This window comes from Ranitomeya variabilis, chromosome 2, assembly GCF_051348905.1.
Source record: "Ranitomeya variabilis isolate aRanVar5 chromosome 2, aRanVar5.hap1, whole genome shotgun sequence".
Classification (NCBI taxonomy): Eukaryota; Metazoa; Chordata; class Amphibia; order Anura; family Dendrobatidae; genus Ranitomeya; species Ranitomeya variabilis.
In genome coordinates this window covers 854,132,463-854,153,459 of record NC_135233.1, presented here as the reverse complement: position 1 = coordinate 854,153,459, position 20,997 = coordinate 854,132,463, and the positions used below count along the sequence as shown (strand labels likewise).

At 42.6% G+C, this 20,997-nt stretch overlaps 1 protein-coding gene across 1 annotated transcript in view; it reads left to right on the top strand.

Annotated features, from left to right (window-relative positions):
* The window catches only part of LOC143803981 (uncharacterized), a 521,136-nt gene that overhangs the window by 165,860 nt on the left and 334,279 nt on the right, over window positions 1–20,997 (top strand). The window contains exons 46-51 of the mRNA XM_077281733.1: window positions 11,537–11,659; window positions 15,533–15,658; window positions 15,857–15,979; window positions 18,392–18,697; window positions 18,793–18,915; window positions 20,363–20,485. Of these exons, the coding sequence (XP_077137848.1) occupies window positions 11,537–11,659; window positions 15,533–15,658; window positions 15,857–15,979; window positions 18,392–18,697; window positions 18,793–18,915; window positions 20,363–20,485 (924 nt within the window). The remainder of the gene's footprint in view (window positions 1–11,536; window positions 11,660–15,532; window positions 15,659–15,856; window positions 15,980–18,391; window positions 18,698–18,792; window positions 18,916–20,362; window positions 20,486–20,997) is intronic.

Here is a 20,997-nt window from a genome sequence, read left to right as displayed (position 1 = left end):
CCCTACGCCTGCAGGTCTGAATGAGTCAATGACTCTGGCCATTCAGATTGATCGGCGTTTGCGGGAGCGCAAACCTGTGCACCATTTGGCGGTGTCTTCTGAACAGACACCTGAATCTATGCAATGTGACAGAATTCTGATCAGAAGTGAACGGCAAAATTATAGATGGCAAAATGGGTTGTGCTTTTACTGTGGTGACTCAGCTCATGTTATCTCAGCATGCTCTAAGCGCAAAAAAAAGGTTGATAAATCTGTCACCATTGGTACTTTACAGCCTAAGTTCATTTTGTCTGTTACCCTGATTTGTTCCCTGTCATCTTACCCGGTTAATGCTTTTGTAGATTCAGGTGCCGCCCTGAGTCTGATGGATTGGTCATTTGCCAGGCGCTGTGGTTTTGATTTGGAGCCTTTAAAATTCCCTATTCCACTAAGGGGAATTGATTCTACACCATTGGCTACGAATAGACCTCAGTACTGGACACAAGTGACCATGTGCATGACTCCTGTTCATCGGGAGGTGATTCGCTTTCTTGTACTGCATAATTTGCATGATTTCGTCGTGTTGGGTCTACCATGGTTGCAGACTCATAATCCAGTCCTGGATTGGAAAGCTATGTCGGTGTCAAGTTGGGGTTGTCAGGGAATTCATGGTGACGCTCCTGTGGTGTCAATTGCTTCGTCCACTCCTTCTGAAGTCCCTACGTTTTTGTCAGACTACCAGGATGTATTTGAGGAGCCCAAACTCAATTCTCTACCTCCTCATAGGGACTGTGATTGTGCTATAAATTTGATTCCTGGTAGTAACTTTCCTAAGGGACGACTTTTCAATTTATCTGTGCCGGAGCATGCTGCCATGCGGAGTTATATAAAGGAGTCTTTAGAGAAGGGACATATTCGCCCGTCCTCATCCCCTCTTGGTGCAGGATTCTTTTTTGTGGCTAAAAAGGATGGTTCCCTGAGACCCTGTATTGATTATCGCCTTTTGAATAAAATCACAGTCAAATTTCAGTATCCTTTGCCATTGTTAACTGATTTGTTTGCTCGCATTAGGGGGTCTAGTTGGTTCACCAAGATAGATCTTCGTGGTGCGTATAACCTTGTGCGTATAAAACAGGGTGATGAATGGAAAACTGCATTTAATACGCCTGAAGGCCATTTTGAGTACTTGGTGATGCCTTTTGGACTTTCTAATGCTCCTTCAGTCTTTCAGTCCTTAATGCATGACATCTTCCGTGAATATCTGGATAAGTTTATGATTGTGTATCTGGATGATATTCTGGTTTTTTTGGATGATTGGGAGTCTCATGTTAAGCAGGTCAGGATGGTCTTTCAGGTCCTACGTGACAATGCTTTATTTGTGAAGGGCTCAAAATGTCTTTTTGGAGTCCAGAAGATTTCTTTTTTGGGTTTCATTTTTTCTCCTTCTACTATTGAGATGGACCCAGTCAAGGTTCAAGCTATTCATGACTGGACGCAGCCTACATCTGTTAAGAGTCTTCAGAAGTTCTTGGGTTTTGCTAATTTTTACCGTCGCTTCATAGCTAATTTTTCTGGTGTTGTTAAGCCTTTGACGGATTTGACCAAGAAAGGTTCTGATGTGACTAATTGGTCTTCTGCGGCTGTGGAGGCCTTTCGGGAGCTGAAGCGTCAGTTTTCTTCGACTCCGGTCTTATGTCAGCCAGATGTCTCACTTCCCTTCCAGGTGGAGGTTGATGCTTCCGAGATTGGAGCGGGGGCTGTTTTGTCGCAGAGAAGCCCCGATGGCTCTGTGATGAAGCCATGTGCTTTCTTTTCAAGAAAGTTTTCGCCTGCCGAGCGGAATTATGATGTCGGTAATCGGGAGCTGTTGGCTATGAAGTGGGCATTTGAGGAGTGGCGACATTGGCTCGAGGGAGCTAAACATCGTGTGGTGGTCTTGACTGACCACAAGAATTTGATTTATCTCGAGTCGGCCAAGCGGCTGAATCCCAGACAGGCTCGTTGGTCGTTGTTTTTCTCTCGTTTTGATTTCTTGGTCTCGTACCTGCCGGGTTCGAAGAATGTGAAAGCTGATGCTCTTTCTAGGAGTTTTGTGCCTGACTCTCCTGGAGATTCAGAGCCGGCTGGTATCCTTAGAGAAGGGGTGATTTTGTCTGCCATCTCCCCAGATTTGCGACGTGTGCTGCAAGAGTTTCAGGCGGATAGACCTGACCGCTGTCCACCGGAGAGACTGTTTGTCCCGGATAGATGGACCAACAGAGTCATCTCCGAGGTTCATTCTTCGGTGTTGGCGGGCCATCCTGGAATATTTGGTACCAGAGACTTGGTGGCCAGGTCTTTTTGGTGGCCTTCCTTGTCACGGGATGTGCGTTCCTTTGTGCAGTCTTGTGGAATTTGTGCTCGGGCGAAGCCTTGCTGTTCTCATGCCAGTGGTTTGCTGTTACCTTTGCCTGTCCCGAAGAGGCCTTGGACGCACATTTCCATGGATTTTATTTCAGATCTCCCTGTCTCTCAGAGAATGTCTGTCATCTGGGTGGTGTGTGATCGTTTTTCTAAGATGGTCCATTTGGTGCCCTTGCCTAAGTTGCCTTCCTCCTCCGAGTTGGTTCCACTGTTTTTTCAAAATGTGGTTCGTTTGCACGGGATTCCTGAGAACATTGTTTCTGACAGAGGATCCCAGTTTGTGTGTAGATTTTGGCGGACCTCTTGTGCTAAGTTGGGCATTGAATTGTCTTTTTCGTCGGCCTTCCATCCTCAGACGAATGGCCAAACCGAGCGAACTAATCAGACTCTGGAGACTTATTTAAGATGTTTGTTTCTGCTGACCAGGACGACTGGGTTACTTTTTTACCGTTGGCCGAGTTTGCCCTTAATAATCGGGCTATTTCTGCTACTTTGGTTTCTCCTTTTTTTTCTAATTCGGGGTTTCATCCTCGTTTTTCCTCGGGTCAGGTGGAGCCTTCTGACTGTCCTGGAGTGGATGTTGTGGTGGATAGGTTGCATCAGATTTGGAATCATGTGGTGGACAATTTGAAGTTGTCACAAGAGAAGGCTCAGCTCTTTGCCAACCGCCGTCGCTGTGTGGGTCCCCGACTTCGCGTTGGGGACTTGGTGTGGTTGTCTTCTCGCTTCGTTCCTATGAAGGTCTCCTCTCCTAAGTTCAAGCCTCGGTTTATCGGTCCTTATAAGATTCTGGAAGTCCTTGGCCCCGTGTCATTCCGTCTGGACCTCCCGGCATCATTTGCTATTCATAATGTGTTCCATCGCTCGTTGTTGCGGAGGTATGTGGTACCTGTGGTTCCTCCGGTTGAGCCTCCTGCCCCAGTGCTTGTTGAGGGAGAATTGGAATACGTGGTGGAGAAGATCTTGGATTCTCGTGTTTCTAGACGGAGGCTCCAGTATTTGGTCAAGTGGAAGGGCTATGGTCAGGAGGATAATTCTTGGGTTGTCGACTCTGATGTTCATGCGGCCGATTTGGTTCGTGCCTTCCATGTGGCTCATCCTGATCGCCCTGGGGGTTTTCATGAGGGTTCCGTGACCCCTCCTTAAGGGGGGGTACTGTTGTGAACTCTGTTTTCGGGCTCCCTCTTGTGGTCACTGGTGGTATGGTGTGACTTTTGCTTTGGGCTCCCCCTGGTGGCTTTGTTTGTTATCCTGCTGGTCTCTGGCTATCAGCTGGTTCGTTATCCTCTGGGAGGTTCCTATATAGCTCTGTTTCACTTACACTTGTTGCCGGCTGTCGATGTAATCAGTGCTACTCAGATTCCTTCTGACTACCTTGCTCCCAGTCCATCCAGGATAAGCTAAGTTTTGTTTGCTCATTTTTTAATCAGCAGTGTTTATCATGTTTTCTGTTCCAGCTTGCTAAAATGTAATTCCCTCGCTTTCTGGTTGCTCTAGTGGGCTGAGTTTCTCCCCACACACCGTTAGTTGGTGTGTGGGTTCTTGAAATCTCAGGATGGATATTTTGTAAGGGTTTTTTATTGATCGCATAGACCCCTGCTCTATTTTCTTCTTTCTAGTACTAGTGGGCCTCTTTTGCTGAATCTGATTTCATCCCTATGTATGTGCCTTCTTCTTACTTCACCATTAATATTTGTTGGGGGCTTCTATATCTTTGGGGATTATTTCTCTGGAGGCAAGCGAGGTCTTTCTTTCTCTTTAGGGGTAGCTAGTTCCTCAGGCTGGCTCGAGACGTCTAAGAATTTTTTAGGCATGTTCACCGGCTACCTCTAGTTGTTTTGGATAGGTTCAGATTTGCGATCAGTCCAGTTACCATCTCCCTAGAGCTCGTCCTTAGTTTAATCACTTGCTGATCTATTTGTGATCCTCCGCCACTTGGGATCATAACAGTCAGGGCTATCCGGATTTACCTCACCAGAACTGCCTCTTTTTGTCAGGCCGATCCTCTGTTTGTCGTCTCGGATGGGCGTCGAAAGGGACTCCCTGCCTCCAAGTCCACAATCGCTTGTTGGATACGTTCGGCGGTTCTGGAGGCATACCGTGTCCAAGACAAACAGCTCCCTTCGGGGGTGAAAGCTCACTCTACCTGGGCTGTGGGAGCTTCCTGGGCAGTTCGTCACCAAGGTTCGGCCTTGCAGGTTTGCAAGGCCGCTATGTGGTCATCCATTCACACATTTGTCAAATTCTACAAGGTGCATACTCAGGCTTCCGCGGACACGAGCCTGGGTAGGTGTCATGGATCCCAATGGCTGGGGATCGCATTGGACAAGCAAAATAACATAAATTATGGACAAGCTCTAGGGTGATGGAACCTGGGCTGACCGCTGCCCTACTCCTGACAAACACAACTAGAAATAGCCAGGGAGCGTGCCTACGTTGATTCTAGACGCCACGCACCAGCCTAAGAGCTAACTAGCACTGCAGAGGAAATAAAGACCTAGCTTGCCTCCAGAGGAATGAACCCCAAAAGGTATAGTTGCCCCCCACATGTATTGACGGTGAAATGAGAGGAAGGCACGCACATAGAGATGAAAATAGATTTAGCAAAATGAGGCCCGCTATAACTAGAAAGCAGAATGATACAAAAGGGGTCTGAGTGGTCAGCAAAAAACCCTAATCAAAAACCATCCTGAGATTACAAGAACCCATGTGCCAACTCATGGCACATGGGGAGAACCTCAGCCCACTAGAGCTACCAGCTAGCATAGAGTCATAATTAGCAAGCTGGACAAAAAAACAAACAACTGAAAAACAGAACTTAGCTTATCCTGAAAAATCTGGGAGCAGGTAGTCAGGAACCAAACTGAGCACATCTGAGTACATTGATAGCCGGCAAGGGAATGACAGGAAAGCCAGGTTAAATAGGAAACACCCAGCCTCTGATGGACAGGTGGAAACCAGAGACCGCAACCCACCAAAGTCACCCAGTACCAGCCGTAACCACCAGAGGGAGCCCAAAAACAGAATCCACAACAGTACCCCCCCCTTGAGGAGGGGTCACCGAACCCTCACGAGAACCCCCAGGGCGATCAGGATGAGCTCTATGGAAGGCGCGGACCAAATCAGTCGCATGAACATCAGAGGCGACCACCCAGGAATTATCCTCCTGACCATAACCCTTCCACTTAACCAAATACTGGAGTTTACATCTGGAAACACGAGAATCCAAGATCTTCTCAACAACATACTCCAATTCTCCCTCCACCAGCACCGGAGCAGGAGGCTCAACCGAAGGAACGACGGGCACCTCATACCTCCGCAATAACGACCGATGGAACACATTATGAATTGCAAACGATGCTGGGAGATCCAAACGAAAAGACACAGGGTTAAGAATCTCCAAGATCTTATAAGGACCGATGAACCGAGGCTTGAACTTAGGAGAAGAGACCTTCATAGGGACAAAACGAGAAGACAACCACACCAAGTCCCCAACAAGAAGTCGGGGACCCACGCGGCGACGGCGATTAGCAAACTGCTGAGTCTTCTCCTGAGACAACTTCAAATTGTCCACCACCTGATTCCAAATCTGATGTAGCCTGTCCACCACCACATCCACTCCAGGACAATCCGAAGTCTCCACCTGACCAGAGGAAAAACGAGGATGAAACCCCGAATTACAAAAGAAAGGAGAGACCAAATTAGCAGAACTAGCCCGATTATTAAGGGCAAATTCGGCCAGTGGCAAAAAGGCAACCCAGTCATCTTGATCAGCAGAAACAAAACACCTTAAATAAGTTTCCAAGGTCTGATTAGTTCGCTCCGTCTGGCCATTCGTCTGAGGATGGAATGCAGACGAGAAAGACAAATCAATGCCCATCTTAGCACAAAACGTCCGCCAAAATCTAGACACAAACTGGGATCCCCTGTCAGAAACGATATTCTCCGGAATCCCATGCAAACGAACCACGTTCTGAAAAAATAAAGGGACCAACTCAGAGGAGGAAGGCAACTTAGGCAAGGGTACCAAATGAACCATCTTAGAAAAGCGGTCACACACAACCCAGATAACGGACATTTTCTGTGAGACAGGGAGATCTGAAATAAAATTCATGGAAATGTGCGTCCAAGGCCTCTTCGGGATAGGCAAGGATAACAACAACCCACTGGCCCGAGAACAGCAAGGCTTAGCCCGAGCACACACTTCACAAGACTGCACAAAGGTGCGCACATCCCTTGACAAGGAAGGCCACCAAAAAGACCTGGCCACCAAGTCTCTAGTACCAAATATTCCAGGATGACCAGCCAACACAGAAGAATGGACCTCGGAGATGACTCTACTGGTCCAATCATCCGGAACAAACAGTCTTTCTGGTGGACAACGATCAGGTTTATCCGCCTGAAACTCCTGCAATGCACGTCGCAAGTCTGGGGAGACGGCGGACAATATTACCCCATCCCTAAGGATACCAGTAGGCCCAGAGTCTCCAGGAGAGTCAGGCACAAAACTCCTGGAAAGAGCATCTGCCTTCACATTCTTTGAACCTGGCAGGTATGAAACCACAAAATTGAAACGAGAAAAAAACAACGACCAACGAGCCTGTCTAGGATTCAGACGCCTGGCAGACTCAAGGTAAATCAGATTTTTGTGATCAGTCAAGACCACCACACGATGTCTAGCACCCTCAAGCCAATGACGCCACTCCTCAAATGCCCACTTCATGGCCAAAAGCTCCCGATTACCCACATCATAATTGCGCTCGGCGGGCGAGAATTTTCTAGAAAAGAACGCACATGGCTTCATCACCGAGCCATTGGAACTTCTCTGTGACAAAACCGCCCCCGCTCCAATCTCGGAAGCATCAACCTCAACCTGAAAAGGAAGTGAAACATCTGGTTGACATAACACAGGAGCAGAAGAAAACCGGCGCTTAAGTTCCTGAAAGGCCTCCACAGCCGTAGGAGACCAATTAGCAACATCAGCACCCTTTTTAGTCAAATCAGTCAAAGGTTTAACAACACTGGAAAAATTAGTAATGAACCGACGATAAAAATTAGCAAAACCCAAGAACTTCTGAAGACTCTTAACAGATGTAGGTTGTGTCCAGTCACAAATCGCCTGAACCTTGACGGGATCCATCTCAATAGTAGAAGGAGAAAAAATGTACCCCAAAAAAGAAATTTTCTGGACTCCGAAGAGACATTTTGAGCCCTTCACAAACAGAGAATTGGCCCGCAGGACTTGAAACACCTTCCTGACCTGTAGAACATGAGACTCCCAGTCATCAGAAAACACCAAAATATCATCCAAATACACAATCATAAACTTATCCAGATATTCACGGAAAATATTGTGCATAAAGGACTGAAAGACTGAAGGAGCATTAGAAAGTCCAAAAGGCATTACCAAATACTCAAAATGGCCCTCAGGTGTATTAAATGCGGTTTTCCACTCATCACCCTGTTTTATCCGCACAAGATTATACGCACCGCAAAGATCTATCTTAGTGAACCACCTAGCCCCCTTAATGCGAGCAAACAAATCAGTCAATAATGGCAATGGATACTGATATTTGACTGTAATCTTATTCAGAAGGCGATAATCTATACAAGGCCTCAGGGAACCATTTTTTTTTGCCACGAAAAAAAAACCTGCTCCCAGAGGGGACGAAGATGGACGAATATGTCCCTTTTCCAAGGACTCCTTAATATAATTCCGCATAGCAGTATGCTCTAGCACTGACAGATTAAATAAACGACCCTTAGGGAACTTACTGCCAGGAATTAATTCTATAGCACAGTCACAATCCCTATGAGGAGGGAGCGAATTGAGCTTAGGCTCCTCAAAAACATCCCGATAGTCAGACAAAAACGCAGGGACCTCAGAAGGAGTAGATGAAGCTATTGAAATCAGAGGTGCAACATCATGAACCCCCTGACATCCCCAGCTTAACACAGACATTGTTTTCCAATCCAGGACTGGATTATGAGTTTGTAACCATGGCAGACCAAGCACTAGTACATCATGTAAATTATACAGTACAAGGAAGCGAATCACCTCCTGATGAACGGGAGTCATGCGCATGGTCACTTGTGTCCAGTACTGCGGTTTATTCATAGCCAATGGTGTAGAGTCAATTCCCTTCAAAGGAATAGGAACTTCCAGAGGCTCCAGACTAAAACCGCAGCGTTTGGCAAATGACCAATCCATAAGACTCAGGGCAGCGCCCGAATCCACATAGGCATCGACGGAAATGGAAGACAGTGAACAAATCAGAGTTACAGACAAAATGAACTTAGACTGCAGAGTACTAATGGCAAAAGATTTATCAACCTTTTTTGTGGGTTTAGAGCATGCTGATATAACATGAGCTGAATCACCACAATAAAAACACAATCCATTTTTCCGCCTATAATTTTGCCGTTCACTTCTGGACTGAATTCTATCACATTGCATAGTCTCAGGTGCCTGTTCAGAAGACACCGCCAACTGGTGCACAGGTTTGCGCTCCCGTAAACGCCGATCAATCTGAATGGCCATAGCCATAGACTCATTCAGACCTGTAGGCGCAGGGAACCCCACCATAATATCCTTAATGGCCTCAGAAAGACCATCTCTGAAGTTTGCAGCCAGGGCGCACTCATTCCACTGAGTAAGCACCGACCATTTCCGAAATTTTTGACAATACACTTTCGCTTCATCATGCCCCTGAGAGAGGGCTAATAAAGCCTTTTCAGCCTGAATCTCCAGGTTAGGTTCCTCATAGAGCAATCCCAGTGCCAGAAAAAACGCATCCACACTGAGCAATGCAGGATCCCCTGGTGCCAATGCAAATGCCCAATTCTGAGGGTCGCCCCGCAGGAAAGATATTACAATCTTAACCTGCTGAGCAGGGTCTCCAGAGGAGCGAGATTTCAAAGAAAGAAACAATTTGCAATTGTTCCTGAAATTCAGGAAGGTAGATCTATCTCCAGAAAAAAACTCTGGAATAGGAATTCTAGGTTCAGACATGGGAGTGTGAACAACAAAATCCTGTATGTTTTGAACTTTTGCAGCAAGATTACTCAGGCTGGAAGCCAAACTCTGGACATCCATGTTAAACAGCTAAGGTCAGAGCCATTCAAGGGTTAAGAGGAGGTAAGAAGCAGCTAGACAGCAATTAAGGGCTAGGCAGCAGAACTCTGAGGGAAAAAAAAAAAAAAAATTTCCCTTAAACACTTCTTTTTCTCCTGCTTCAGCCCAAACAATTAACACTTTGTGGGCCGGCTATACTGTCATGGATCCCAATGGCTGGGGATCGCACTGGACAAGCAAAATAACATAAATAACGGACAAGCTCTAGGGTGATGGAACCTGGGCTGACCGCTGCCCTACTCCTGACAAACACAACTAGAAATAGCCAGGGAGCGTGCCTACGTTGATTCTAGACGCCACGCGCCAGCCTAAGAGCTAACTAGCACTGCAGAGGAAATAAAGACCTAGCTTGCCTCCAGAGGAATGAACCCCAAAAGGTATAGTTGCCTCCCACATGTATTGACGGTGAAATGAGAGGAAGGCACGCACATAGAGATGAAAATAGATTTAGCAAAATGAGGCCCGCTATAACTAGAAAGCAGAATGATACAAAAGGGGTCTGAGCGGTCAGCAAAAAACCCTAATCAAAAACCATCCTGAGATTACAAGAACCCATGTGCCAACTCATGGCACATGGGGAGAACCTCAGCCCACTAGAGCTACCAGCTAGCATAGAGTCATAATTAGCAAGCTGGACAAAAAACCAAACAACTGAAAAACAGAACTTAGCTTATCCTGAGAAATCTGGGAGCAGGTAGTCAGGAACCAAACTGAGCACATCTGAGTACATTGATAGCCGGCAAGGGAATGACAGGAAAGCCAGGTTAAATAGGAAACACCCAGCCTCTGATGGACAGGTGGAAACCAGAGACCGCAACCCACCAAAGTCACCCAGTACCAGCCGTAACCACCAGAGGGAGCCCAAAAACAGAATCCACAACAGGTAGGAGGATACTGCAGGCGGCAGTTTCTCACCGGCCGACCTAACTCCTCTTTTTCTGCAGAATACCCACCCTAGGGACTGCTTTTGGATGTCCCATGGTTACCTGTGTCCCCCAATGAGGCAAGAAAGAAAGAGGGATTTTTGGTTCTTACCAAAAAATCTCTTTCTTGGAGCCTTCATTGGGGGACACAGCACCCTCCTTTGAAGTTGTACCGTGTTGGCTAACGTGCCATTGTTGTGGGTTGGTACATAGGTTGAGTTTTATATTACCTGTTCCTACTATTGCTTTTGCACCAACTGAGTTGCCTGGTGCCTGTCGGAGGGTGTATACTGCCGGGGAGGAGCTACTTCTTCTTTATTTGCATAGTGTCAGCCTCCTAGTGACAGCAGCATACACCCCATGGTTACCTGTGTCCCCCAATGAAGGCTCCAAGAAAGAGATTTTACGGTAAGAACCAAAAATCCCTCTTTTGTGCATTTAGACTGGGCCTTGATTGTACAAATCATAAGGGTATGTTTCCACTGTGAGGAAACGCTGCGGATTGGACGCTGTGTACAGCCGCAGCGTCCAATCAGCAGCCGCCAGATGTTACAGCTTAGAGGATGGGATTTTATGAAATCCCATCTCCACTATGCGTACAAAGACACAGGCAGCAAACCTGCTTAACCAGACATGCGGTGCGTCTTTACAGACGGCAGCATGTCTAATTATCTTGCGGAGACGCTCAGTCTCCGCAAGATAAATTACACAGTCTATGTATAGGATGTGGTGATTCTGCATGTGTTCACTGAAGACATGCAAAATCACAGAGCGAGCAAAAGCCGGCAGAGCTTTGGACGAAGCTGCATCCAAAGCGCTGCCATTATGGACCGTGGAGACATACCCTATTGGTATTTAATACATTTAAAGGTCCTAAGTTATTTAAGAATAGAATAAAATCAATTATTCTGGGCCTTGATGCAGCAGATCTGAACATATTTTCAGCGTGCATTTCAAGCTTTCTTTAGTTCACCATTCACCATGTCTCCATATGTAGAGAATGCAGCTCACAGATGTGCATAAATCGATTTATAAGTCAGTGATAATTTGTCATTCTTTCCGGAGATAACTGACTATATATATCTTTTCTTCTTAGATATTGTAGAATGTGATGATGAAGAGTACTGCACAGGAGATGGAAGATTATGTATAAATGAAATTGGTAGCTTTAAATGTATCTGTCAGCCGGGGTACACAGAAGACAATGACAGCTGTGTCGGTAAGAAATGGATTGATTTTGCAGGATCCAAGGATATTTGGACATATTTATTATTATTCTCTAATTCTAAGGCAATGCACACTTACATTAGACAGTTTTAAATTTGTTATATCAGATTTATTATAGAGGTTATTGCTGTTTGATAAGCCTGGGCTAGGACTATCTAGTCTAAGTCTGTCCCAATATTTGACTGATATTGTGCCAGAAATTAGACCAAGCCTTTTTTCTGCAAAACCATGTCACTTTTCAGTGAGGACATGCCCACTTGTCAGACAATGTGAAAAAGTTGTCATTAAAGACAGTTTTATGGCTCACATTCCAACTAAATGGTGCAGCACTTAGCTTAAGAAAAATGCCCCAATATACAGTATTGTGTAGATCGATTAGAAATGTAGCATCTTCCTCTGGACGGTCATGTTGTTATTGGTTGTAAAAAGCAAGAAATCCTAGACAGCTCTGCTATGCAGCCAGCAAGCCGCATTTCCACTTTAACTGGAGCTAATAAAACAGCCTTAATTACATGAGAAATAGAAACTAATTTACATATTGAAATGCCACCAATGTTCTTTTATGACTATACAGGGGGCACAATGTGTAAATGAAATTAAAAAAATAAAATAAAAATAAGTAAATGAAAAGCATTTAAATATAAATACTGTTACAAGCCCTACCTCCTGATGAAAAAAAAACTGTCTGATATCTAAAAACAATTTTGCAATTAATGAGGAATACGGTGGTTGAAAGTCCGTGCTGGCCAAGGTCCCAAAAATGCGATCACACACAAAAGTGAAGTATGAATGCTTATCTCCTTGGTGGTCCTGCTGCAGCCTTTACATGCTTCTATAGGTGTTGTGACTGTCACAACCCTATCAGGTGGGCATACCTGTATCTTGTACCACTTTGCTATCAGATAAGACCCTATTTGTGCTTCTTGTCTCTCCAACTTTACCGTTTATTTTTACTAAAAAACTGCACAGAGAGGGGAGCATGTTCTTTAAAAGTATTTTTGTAATATTTTGTGGTCATTACTAGTGATGAGCGAATATACTCGTTACTCGAGATTTCTCGAGCATGCTCGGGGGTCCTCCGAGTATTTTTTAGTGCTCGGAGATTAGTTTTCTTTGCCGCAGCTGAATGATTTACATCTCCTAGCCAGCATAAGTACATGTGGGGATTCCCTAGCATCCAGGCAACCCCCACATGTACTCATGCTTGTAAATGTAAATCATTCAGCTGTGGGAAGAAAACTACCATAAATCTCCGAGCACTAAAAAATACTCGGAGAACACCCGAGCGTGCTCAGGAAATCTCGAGTAACGAGTATATTTGCTCATCACTACTCATAACATTTTTAAAAAATGTGAAAAAACAAAAGTATTTCCCATATTTTCCCACTGGGGTTGCTCGATATTACAAAAACAAAAGGAAAAAAAAGAGAATAAGACAGTGACATCACAATGAAGCCCCAAGCATCACGGAAAAAAGGATGAAAACATTGTTAAAATTTCAGGAAAAAAATAAAATTCTTTAAACTGTATGTTTGAAAAAAAAAGAAAAATGTGCCTGTCAAGAACGTTGGTAAATGGCCCTGTCTTGACCTTGTAAAAAACATTAAATCAATGCAAAATTGTTTACAGCAGTCTACATAATCTTTGAGGTTATATTCACACAGGGCAATTTGTGGCATTGCAGCTGAATAAGTCTTGCAAAAATCCATTTGATTGCAGGGGAAAAAACTTTCAAAGGGTTTTCCACTACTTAGACAACTCCTCCTCAATCGCCCTGTTTCCCTTTAAAAAATAATACCATCTATACTCACCTCCAGAAGAAGCGAGAGCTGCGACTGCTCTTTCACTTCCTTCAGATATCTGATTTGTCTGAAGGAGGGGAGAGCTAAGTGATCGGTGATTGACTGCAGGGATCATATGACATAACGTCACGTGAGCCCCAGGAGAGGCGGCGCGGACACAGCTGGAATAACACCCACATCGGAGGTGAGCGTAGGAGTTATTATTTTATAAGGGGGAACATGGTGATTGAGATGAGGTTGTTCGAGTAACACACGCCGTTTAACCTCTTTCTGACCTCGTTTTTTTGGTCGCCGCGACATTGAATTAAAATGTAATAACGGGCGATCAAAAGAACATATCTGCACCAAAATGCTATCATTAAAAACGACAGCTCAGCTCGCAAAAAATAAGCCCTCACCCGACCCCAGATCATGAAAACTGGAGACGCTACAGGTATCGGAAAATGGCACAATTTTTTTTTTTTTTTTTAGCAAAGTTTGGAATTTTTTTTTACCACTTAGCTAAAAAATAACCTAGTCATGTTAGGTGTCTATGAACTCCTAATGACCTGGAGAATCATACTGGCAGGTTAGTTTTAGCATTTAGTGAACCTAGTAAAAAAGCCAATCAAAAAACAAGTGTGGGATTGCACTTTTGTGCAATTTCACCGCACTTGGAATTTTTTTTCCTGTTTTCTAGTACAAGACATGCTAAAACAAATGATGTCGTTCAAAAGTGCAACTCGTCCCGCAAAAAATAAGCCCTCAAATGGCCATATTGACGGAAAAATAAAAAAGTTATGGCTCTGGGAAGAAGGGGAGCCAAAAACGAACACGGAAAAACAGAAAATCCCAAGGTTATGAAGGGGTTAATAGATCCAATTTATCGAAATGATGAATTGAAAACTGTGCATCAAACATAACTTATGTGAATTTATCCTAAATCAGTGACATGCATACTTTGTACAGAAATGTGTTGTACTGTTGTGAAAGAGAAAGTCATAAACTTAAAACCTACAAGATTTGTTCAAAAATTAGGCAAAGTGATGCAATATTCTTTAAAAATAATACATTTTGTTTTTACAATTAGTAAAAAACACACCACCATTAAAAATAGGAGGGAATCAGGAAAAGATTAATATAACAAAAGAAAATTTAACACAAAAACAAATTATAAACAATATGATAATAATTAAATGACCATGTGGTCCAATATATGAAATAAATTACATCTTTTATAAATACATAAGGTATATAAGTTAGTGAAACAATCAACCATATACAGCCTAGAACATAATTAAATCATGAAAAAGTGCTTGTGCAACAAATTAAGTAATTATTTATCACCTAAACATGTAAGTGTTGGTAATAATCAATGGGACCAATGAAAATAAGCACTTGACCAGGAGGTAGTTTAATATATTACACACAACCCAATAACATGAGGATCGATGGAGCCAATGGAGAGTGTAATCTTCTTACATGAAAGGAAAGTGTCATCAGGGATAACAGCAATTATAAGATAGAAGAGGCAGTGGACAATTTATAAGCAAACATAATATACCAGATCCAAGATGGATACATACCAACCAAGTGGAGCACACCATGTCCCTCTATACCACCTCACCATTGGCTGTATTGGATGCCATTTATTTCATATATTGGACCACATGATTATTTACTTATTATCATATTGTTTACAATTTGTTTTTGTGTTCATGTTACGCACATACTGTACATCCCGCTTCCTTTTGTTATTTTAATCTTTTCCTGATTCCTCCATATTTTTTAATGGTGTTGTGTTTATTATTTATTGTACAAATAAAATGTATTATTTTTAAAGAATATTGCATCACTTTGCCTAATTATGAACAAATCTTGTAGGTTTTCAGCTCTCATGTTCATAGGTTTTTATTAGATTTGTTATTGTTGGTAATTACCTTCTTTGTAGGTTTATAAAGTCATAAACTTATCTGCTTTTACTTTCTGTCCTGTTTTTGTCTTCGTGTTATCATTAACAGCCTATAAATGGTGATATAATATTAAGTGCAATTATGGTAATATCTCCATTTGTTTCATTTTAGATATTGATGAGTGCTCTAATTCCGCATTGAACAATTGCTCAGAAAAAGCCAATTGCTCTAACGTGGCCGGATCGTTTTATTGCCAATGCTTTGAAAACTACACGGGAGATGGTGTTAACTGTACAGGTAAGCGACTTACAGGTTATGTTTATTTGTGGTGATAAAAATGTCGTTCAAGTTAAACCAGTTTATATTTTAGATAAAAACAATAAGAATTAGAAGTTTACATTTCAGATAAAAATGGTAAAAATGAGAATGAGCTTTGTAGAGAGGAGTTACAAAATGTAGTGAGAATGTAATGATCATTTATATGTATTTTTATAGTTGATGAGTGCAAGCTAAATCCAACATATTGTGAACATAATTGCCTCAATTCTGCCAGTGGGCCCATTTGCACTTGCAACGAAGGCTACAAAGTGAATGAAGAGAACAAGTCCAAGTGTGATGGTACTGTTGACTTTCTTACACATTTGTATAAATCCTTTGTTAGCAACTTATTAGCTTTTCATATGCAAATTAAGAAAATAACATAAAACACTTTATTTTATACATTTATTAAAATTTATTTATTAATGAAAATTGTATTTACAGATGTTGATGATTGCACAAAAAGATAATCACTGTGTTCTGAACAAGCATTACACAGTTCTGAATATACAGGGTGGGCCATTTATACGGATACACCTAAATAAAATGGGAATGGTTGGTGATATCAACTTCCTTTTTGTTGCACATTAGTATATGAAAGGTGGAAAACTTTTCAAGATGGGTGGTGACCATGGTGGCCATTTTGAAGTCAGACATTTTGGATCCAACTTTATTTTTTCCAATGGGAAGAGGGTCATGTGACACATGAAACTTATTGAGAATTTCACAAGAAAAACAATGGTGTGCTTGGTGTTAACATAACTTTATTCTTTCATGAGTTATTTACAAGTTTATGACCACTTATAAAATGTGTTCAAAGTGCTGCCCATTATGTTGGATTGTCAATGCAACCCTCTTCTCCCACTCTTGACACACTGATAGCAACACCGCAGAAGAAATGCTAGCACAGGCTTCCAGTATGCATGGTTTCAGATGCTGCACATCTCGTATATTTACAGCATAGACAATTACCTTCAGATAACCCCAGCATCTGAAACAACGGATAGTGGAAGCCTTTGCTAGCATTTCTTCTGTGGTGTTGCTATCAGTGTGTCAAGAGTGGGAGAAGAGGGCTGCATTGACAAACCAGCACAATGAGCAGCACTTTGAATACATTTTATGAGTGGTCATAAACTTGTAAATTACTCATGAAAGAATAAAGTTATGTTAAAACCAAGCACTATTTTTTTTCTTGTGAAATTCTCAATAATTTTGATGTTTCACATGACCCTCTTCCCATTGGAAAAATAAAGTTGGATCCAAAATGGCTGACTTCAAAATGGCCACCATGGTCACCATCCATCTTGTAAAATTTCTCCCCTCCCATATACTAATGCACCACAATCAGGAAGTTGATATCACCAAACATTCCCAATTTATTTAGGTGTATCCATATAAATGGCCTATCCTGTACATAGATATGTGTGGTCATTCATAGTGAGAGACTCGGGTCGTAATTATACTCTCCACAGGATCTGTCCTGAATGAACGGAACCCTCTTGAAATATTCAGAATTCCCCACTAGTTTATCAGAAAATGAGTATTTCAAACCAGACTGGTAACCATTCAGGGTTGTTAATCATATGATTATATTGACCTCTTCCTTGGACGCACATTCAGCTGAGGTGTATTACATCATAGAGACCCTCCATCTACCTGTGCTTCAACACACACTGCTAGCCACTAGGCTGGTAGCTGATGTTGGTGTGCCAATCACGAGCGGCGCATGCCAGTGACTTCATGCGCTACCCTTGTTGGCACCCTGAAGTCAGCTTTCGGCTACAGAAGAGGGTGCTGCACCTCATAGGAGCTGGGGAAGGTGAGAAGAATTTTTTTTTAATGTTTTGCAATACACAGCTGACATTTTACAAAGATTCCAGGATCAGGGTCATTATATAAGGAAGGGGCCCAGGATGGAGGTCTTTATAGTAGAAAGGGGCCAGGGATGGAGGTCATTATCAGATTGTGGTCAATGATCAGGGAAATTATAACTAGAGATGAGCAAATTTGCTCGGGTTCCCTCTTATTCATCAAGCTGCAGAGGGAACCTGGCTTCCTGGTTCGCGCTGGCCGACCAGCTGATCGGTGCCGCAGCTGCATGTGTCGCGGCTGTGTCAATGTCACAGCACATGCATGGAGAGCCTGTGTGTTGGGCTTTCCATGAATGTGTCGAGACTGTGACACAGCCGTGACACATGCAGCTGCGGTGCCGATCAGCTGATCGCCCAGCGCGTTCCAAGAAGCCGGGTTCCCTCTGCAGCTTGATGAATAAGAGGGAACCCGAGCAAATTCACTCATCTCTAATTATACCAGGTAGTGTCTTTTGATGAGAGACATTATTGCAGAATGGGGGCCAGGAACGAGGACATTATTACAAGAAGGAGACAGGATGGGGGATATTATTATAGGAAGGTGCAATGATGGGGACATTATTACACATGTGCCATTTTAGAATCTGGAATGTTACAAAGGCCCTTGCATTTGACCTACATGGAGTTGGGGGCACAGGTCCAAATTTGGACTGGGGCCCATGGGACTCTAGTTACGCCAATGCATACTTTATTTGGTGCTGAAAAGTTATACTATTACATCAAAACAACTGTCTGCCTGCGACAACATCTTATACACTTCATGAAGGTGGCTGCCATTGCTGAAAACCTCCACAGTGGTTACGGCATTTTGCTTATTAGATTTTTGTACTTATCATTGCAGATATCAATGAATGCCTGGAAAATCTTACTGCATGTCCACTCCGTTCAAATTGTACCAACACACCTGGTTCATACAAATGTGAATGTCACCAAGGGTATGGTGGAGAAAACTGCACAGACATTGATGAGTGTACAGCAATGAATGACTGCAGTCTCTGGGCGGACTGTAACAACACTGCAGGCTCCTACATCTGTACATGCAGGGACGGGTACTCTGGTAATGGGACGGAATGTACCGGTGAGTATATATGTTCCGTACCTCACGTAATAGATGTCCAAAAGCACAAGTGTTACAGCTGGGCGCTCTGTACAAACCTTCCTTATTTCCTATATTATTGTATAACATCTAGAATAACCTACTGTATCTATCAGCAAATACATCTTCTTTATATAATTTTGCAGATATCGATGAGTGTTCTGAAAATGCCCTTATTTGTGGGGTAAATGCACTCTGTACGAACAGGAATGGCAGCTATGAATGTCCTTGTAATACTGGATTCTCTCTTGTAAATGGAACTTGCGAGGGTAAGTACACGGCTGATGTAATATCACATCACATTATAATAAAGTTCTATATCATCAGGAAAACTTACCATATAGCGTAAAGATGGAGAGAAGAAAAAAGGACAATTAAGATTATGTCAACTTGTGTTTTACATTTTTTAATTGTCTGCGAACAAAAAATATATTAATCTAGCCTGTGTAGAATCTAAATCTCACATAAACGGGTATGACCAGAATTCCAGGTGAACCTCTACAATTAATACCATACTAGTAATGTAATTAATGATAATCACGGTACAATTACATACAACTCTCAGTATAACAATGAGCGAGGCGCTGATGTAAGAAGCTTCTCTAGGACATGTTACATCTGTCACACAGCAAATCCGTCACCTACTGTAGAAATTGTCTAAATAACAATAAATGGTCAGTGGGTTGTTAAGAGTCTCTGATGGACATTCCCATTACTGCAATCATCATATGTGTGATCTTGGTGTTGGGTTTACTTTGATTCATATGTTCTCGTTCTGCTATCTGTTAGGCATAGTATTATTTGCTTCTTTAGCACCTGTTTATGTATCATGTCTTTATGTGAAGCACGTCATACTCTGTCTGATTTGTTTGGACCTGGCTCACTCACATTTCCCTGTGCATCTTTGCTTTTAATTTAATTATGATTACAATGAGATGTTTTCATATTATTATTGCTCCCGCACTTGTTTTTTTGTTGGTACATGTAACATAACTGTAAATGTCAGATTTCTTACACTTACATCAGTAATGATAAGTATCCATGACATTTTTGTGCATTTAGACTGGGCCTTGATTGTTCAAATCATAAAGGTATGTTTCCACTGTGAGGAAACGCTGCGGATTGGACGCTGTGTACAGCCGCAGCGTCCAATCAGCAGCCGCCAGATGTTACAGCATAGTGGAGGGGATTTTATGAAATCCCATCTCCACTATGCGTACAAAGACACAGGCGGCAGACCTGCTTAACCAGACATGCGGTGCGTCTTTACAGACTGCAGCATGTCTAATTATATTGCGAAGATGCTCAGTCTCCGGAAGATAAATTACACAGTCTATGTATAGGATGTGGTGATTCTGCATGTGTTCAATGAAGACATGCGAAATCAAGGCCCGAGCAAAAGCCGGCAGCGCTTTGGACGGAGCTGCATCCAAAGCGCTGCCATTATGGACCGTGGAGACATACCCTTGTGGTATTTACTACATTTAAAGGTCCTCAGTTATTTAAGAATAGAAGAAAATCAATTATTCTGGGCCCCGATGCAGCCGATCTGAACATATTTTCAGCGTGCATTTCAAGCTTTCTTTAGTTCACCATTCACCATGTCTCCACATGTAGAGAATGCAGCTCACAGTTGTGCATAAATCGATTTATAAGTCAGTGATAATTTGTCAATCTTTCCGGAGATAACTGACTATATAAATCTTTTCTTCTTAGATATTGTAGAATGTGATGATGAAGAGTACTGCACAGGAGATGGAAGATTATGTATAAATGAAATTGGTAGCTATAAATGTATCTGTCAGCCGGGGTACACAGAAGACAATGACAGCTGTGTCGGTAAGAAATGGATTGTTTTTGCAGGATCCAAAGATATTTGGACATATTTATTATTATTCTCTAATTCTAAGGCAATGCACACTTACATTAGATAGTCTTAAATTTGTTATACCAGATTTATTATAGAGGTTATTGCTGTTTGATAAGTCTGGGCTAGGACTATCTAGTCTAAGTCTGTCCCAATATTTGACTTAAACAGTATCAGAGATTAGATCACACATTTTTCTTCTGCAAAACCATGCCACTTTTCAGTGAGGACATGCCCACTTGTCAGACAGCGTGAAAAAATTGTCATTAAAGACAGTTTTATGGCTCACATTACACCAGAATAGTGGAGCACTTAGCTTAATAAATGTCCCAATATACAGTATTGTGTAGATCGATTAGAAATGTAGCATCTTCCTCTGGACGGTCATGTTGTTATTGGTTGTAAAAAGCAAGAAATCCTAGACAGCTCTTCTATGCAGCCAGCAAGCTGCATGCCACTTTAACTGGACCTAATAAAACAGCCT